Source organism: Hypomesus transpacificus, unplaced genomic scaffold (genome assembly GCF_021917145.1).
Source record: "Hypomesus transpacificus isolate Combined female unplaced genomic scaffold, fHypTra1 scaffold_30, whole genome shotgun sequence".
NCBI classification, from domain to species: Eukaryota; Metazoa; Chordata; class Actinopteri; order Osmeriformes; family Osmeridae; genus Hypomesus; species Hypomesus transpacificus.
The window spans coordinates 107,337-112,019 of record NW_025813826.1 but is presented as its reverse complement, the minus strand read 5'-3'; the positions used below and the strand labels follow the sequence as shown (position 1 = coordinate 112,019).

Here is a 4,683-nt window from a genome sequence, read left to right as displayed (position 1 = left end):
TTGGTCTTTCAAGCTTGGTGCACTTGGTATAAATTCAAATCACTAAGTCGGACGTACCTAAGACCGACATAAGAGTTAAGACCAACTTTTTTACGCCCAGCTGGGACACTCGGCTCCTGTTCCTGATAAGACTTTGTTGGCACCAATAAACCTACTGAAAAAAAACAACCCTGCACAAATCCTATTCAACATATTGTAGCTAAGATGAATACAAGGAGAAAGAATGGATTTTTATTTATTTATATTGATGTGACAGGTTGTATGGTCGCCTTCGGTTGCCAGGACTTGGGCCACTCCTCTCCACTGAAAATAAAGTAAAACATGTAAATATGCTGAAGTCATTTTTCACGTGACCTGTGTAGGCTAAGAAGAAGAAACAGAAAAAAAGATATTTGTTCACAAGTTTTTTTTGTGTGAAATTTGTTGTACTTTACTTACAGTTCAGTGCAGTGTAATTGTTTGCCGAGATAATTAAATGCTCATGTGATAATAAATGACAATTTCAAATCATACAAACTGTGTCACAAAATGATGCAGTAGTTTCTTAAAAAATTGTATCTGCCACACTAATGTGTAATCTATGCTAGTTTAGATGCACTAAGACAGTGGTTTTTAACCCTGTCCTCAGGGTTGAGATTCAAAGAACCGAGTCAGTAAAATGATCCAAACTTCTCATTACTTAAAGACTTAGATCAAGCATCACGCATGATACAAAGAATGATCTAAAATGAGTACATACCACACTGGGCAAGGCTGCCAGTCCACAAAAATCTCCGATATGCCCTATGAGGAGGAAAAAATACTTTATTTAATTTGAAGAATATTCGTGTGAGTTTCATGTTTGTACTGTGTATGACTGTCATAAAGTTCATACATTCTATCTAGGAATCTAAAACTTGCTATTCACGACTGAATGTGAAACAGCCATGTGTGCTTTTCAGAGTCTAGAATTGGATGTAATTTTGTATACAGCTTTCCTAATCCTCATATCCTTGTCTTTCTTTTGCCTATACAACCTTTCTGACTCTCTCCTTGATCACACTCCTGATGGGGAAAACCTTCAGGCTTGTGTGATACAAGCACTCTGAAAATATAAAAGACATATGTTCAAATATTTTGAAAAGTAGAAACGTTGTTTGTAATAATTATCACTGAAAATGAATGCTTACTTTAGAATTGAGTGTGTGAGTGTCTACTCAGAAACTATGAAGCAAATGTAGAGATACAGGTATGCTTTGTCACTGCCCACTATATGATTATACAGTATGTAATGTACAGTCAATCTACCTTTCTTTTGTTTCTTTTGTTGAGTCCGGCTGTCTGGCTTTCTTTGCCTCTTTTTTTTCAACGTCTCGACCCTGGGAGCGGGGGTCAGGCTAGTCGACGTCTCGACCCTGGGAGAGGGGGTCAGGCTAGTCGACGTCTCGACCCTGGGAGCGGCGGTCAGGCTAGTCGACGTCTCCTGGGGGTTGACAGGGACCAGTGTCAGGGTGAAAACTGGTCCCTGTTCAGGATTTCCACAGAGGTCTGAGGTCAGAGGACTCTGTGTGTCCTGTGAATCCTTAGTCCACCCTGTATAAAAAGAACAAGCAATAGTTTTAGGCACTGAAAACATTACCCAGTAATTATGTTAAATAAGCTCTCTGCAGTTGTAATTGTTCACCTCTGCTTTTTTTGGTACTTATTTCAAGGTGAAATGTAACTAAACTTACTTACATACTCGAGCACACATGGGAGCTTTACACAAAACATTTAAATGGATCGGGAGATGCATTCAAATTTACGTTCATTTCTTTTTATAGTCTAGATTTTTCTTTGTCATATCTGGCCTGCTGATACCAGGGGAACAATGCAACATCAACTGCTGTTGGTTCACTGATTATTAGGTTGATTAAAATTGGTTTTACCTTCACACAAGACTGCATAAACCTCCTTTATATTGCTCATGCAGTCCTTTGAGCATTCATTCAGGATGGAACGCGGGGTTAAAGCTTCACATTTAAAAGGCTTCTTGTGGCCTTTGGCAAGCAGGAGAGTGGGTTTGTACCCTACAGCCTGGAGTTTCTCGAGCTGAAATGACAACAGTATGACACTGTGAGAATCATTTGAGGAAATAACAAAGCAGAGTCTCCCAGCAGTCTGTTTTTGATGATTTTGCTTCACTTTCATCAATCATAGATTGCGGGTGGGGCTTCAGTCATCTACAGTAGGTTAACATTCGCTGCACATAGAAATATCTCACCATTAAGCTACTTTTTAAGTAGGGATTTCTCGTTAGGTACATCCAGACTTAACTACAGATATTATGAAATACAGCAAATATTAATATCTCGAACCTTCTTAGAAAGCCAACTTACCAATAAAATGGCATCATTGTGCAAGGCTGCAACGTTGTGGTTGATCTTCACACCAGCTGCCCACACTTCTCTTCGGGAATCAAATTTTGAAAGCCTTTTTTGCAAAATCTTTTTTGTTGGTTGTGGCTGCTTACAGCTGCCACATATTTTTTGAGCAAAAAACATTGAAGCTTTGCAAAAATGGCAGCTCTTTTTTATAGATCCTCCTGCCATTTAAAATGCTGAAAACTGACAGAGTCAGAGAGGAGAGAATGAGAATGAGAGAGAGATAGAGAGAGCAATAGAATAAAGAAAGATGTGGTTCTTAAAAGAGCCTTTGGGTTGGTTTCGATAACAAACAGGTAGTAGGTTGTGGAGAAGGGCAAATGGTGTGAGAGAGAGATAGAGAGAGCAATAGAGCAGGAAAGAAAGATGTGGTTCTTAAAAGAGCCTTTGGGTTGGTTTGGTATCAAACAGGTGGTGGGTTTTGGAGAAGGGCAAATGGGTTTAATGGAGCTGCAACAGAAGGTTAAAAAAAGAAGTGAACAAGAGCATATAAAAGTAGTTATAGAAGACATTGATTTTCTTAGTCTAACCAGCCCATCTGAAATTATGTCAACTATTCTGCCTGATATTACAGACTACTACTGGTGCTCATCTTGCTAAATTTCGAGTCCTGCAAGCAGGAAATCGGACACTAGATACATTTACTAGCTAAGCCCGCTCAAATCTGGCAGGCTGGCCAACGCATGCACTGTACAATGCTAGCTATAGCTAGCTAATATGCCTCCTGTTCTTAAATGTTTATACTGCCGTTCTTTTTTTTTTTTTACATTTACAAAAATTGCAATACAGTTGGGCTTCTATGTTTTGTTGATAAACAGAGGAATTATGGCTAGCAACTTCATCAAAAGTAAACTTCACATGAGAAATCGAATAGGTTCATTTATATGCTACTTACCAGGAAGGGGATGAAGTCGCACTGAAGGTTAAAATTGCGTGGTAGATTGTATTGTAGCCAGGGAAACCAGCCAGGTCGCGTGCCAGGTTGCGTGCTCTCCTTGTCCAGGCCTCGTTCCATTATGAATGACATAGTTGACATCTTCTATCTTTTCTCGGTTATTGTTAAGTCCTTTCTTGGTTATAAATGGGAAGATCGGTTAAATACGGGTGGTAAAGGATACGTAAAAGCACCGATCAGTTAAGTAGTAGGCTTTAATAGGTAAGGCTAGCATGTTATTATAATAAATGGAGCCTAATATTTTTTTGGTATTTTTTTTGTAATACTTGTATTTTTATAGGCCTACTGTAAATTAGGGCAACTTTATATGTTTGTGCATATTTTATTTTCTAAGCATTGCTAGTCTATGTACCTTTACTGTAGTTAGATCTCATATATACATTTTTAAGATTCCTATGTTGAATGTATGCACCTTCGTGCCTAAGCGAATTCCTTGTCTGTGCAACTTTCATGGCGATTAAAACCCTTTCTCATTTCTGATTCTGATTCCTGATTCAAGTAAGGTGTGAGGGAGTGGAAAACTGTCAGGATTAGGCAAATCTCCGAGATGTAGTGGTGTGGAGTTCATAATATTTAACTATAGGCTACGTTGCCTATTTCACCTACCTCTTAAAAAAAAAGAACACGGCAAGTTATTTTATGAACTAGTTTTTTATCGCTTAAAAATTAGAACGAAACCTTAAATGAACACGAAAACAATTCCCCATTGTGTTGCTCCATTGAAATGAATTGGTTAATTAAAACGTGCCGAGGTCACGAAATATTCTCTCCATTGAAATGCACTGGTTGAAAAAACGTGACATAGTCACGAAAAAAGTGCCAATTTCGTGAACCTGTCACGAAATATTAGATTCTTTTTCGTGACTGGTTCACGAAATTATGTGATACTGGGTTGCATAAAACAACAACTGAGTACATCGGATCGGCATTTGCTGTCAAGTCAGACAGTACAAGCTGGATTACATGGGCTTCCTATACAGCCGCCAAGGAGAGCGTGAGATGGAACACCCCCCTGCTTTGAGAGCAGCGCTAGTTGACTAAAAATAGCACAGCGCTATCTTGCAGCGCTAGAGCAGGAGATGAATAAGTTGTATAAATTAGTGCTGCCAAACGATTAAAATATTTAATTGTGATTAGTCGCATTAATGTCATAGTTAACTCGCAATTAATCACACATTTTTATCTATTCTAAATGTCCCTTTGTGTCTAATGTCTAAATGTGCTTTTTCCCATAATTTCTTTCTAATTTTAATTCTCTTATCAACATGGAAAAGTGGATTGAATTGCTTGGTGCAAATGTTATTTTTATTGAAAACAACATTGCAA

At 38.4% G+C, this 4,683-nt stretch overlaps 1 protein-coding gene across 1 annotated transcript; it reads right to left on the bottom strand.

Annotated features, from left to right (window-relative positions):
* On the bottom strand, positions 1-4,683 carry LOC124463636. The gene is made up of 6 exons (XM_047015446.1): positions 2,358-4,683; positions 1,908-2,070; positions 1,288-1,572; positions 1,017-1,084; positions 740-783; positions 1-303 (listed from the first exon to the last, which is right to left on the bottom strand). The coding sequence occupies exons 1-6, from the start codon at positions 2,568-2,570 to the stop codon at positions 240-242; spliced, it is 837 nt and encodes a 278-aa protein (XP_046871402.1). The 5' UTR covers positions 2,571-4,683; the 3' UTR covers positions 1-239.

What these genes read in the sequence shown, in the direction of transcription:
- LOC124463636 (XM_047015446.1), bottom strand. Translation starts at nt 2,570, where the DNA reads ATGGCAGGAGGATCTATAAAAAAGAGCTGCCATTTTTGCAAAGCTTCA. An exon ending in ACAAAAGAAACAAAAGAAAG is followed by an intron (nt 1,085 to 1,287) that starts GTAGATTGACTG and finishes TTATATTTTCAG; the next exon opens with AGTGCTTGTATCACACAAGC. An exon ending in TCAAGGAGAGAGTCAGAAAG is followed by an intron (nt 784 to 1,016) that starts GTTGTATAGGCA and finishes TCCTCCTCATAG; the next exon opens with GGCATATCGGAGATTTTTGT.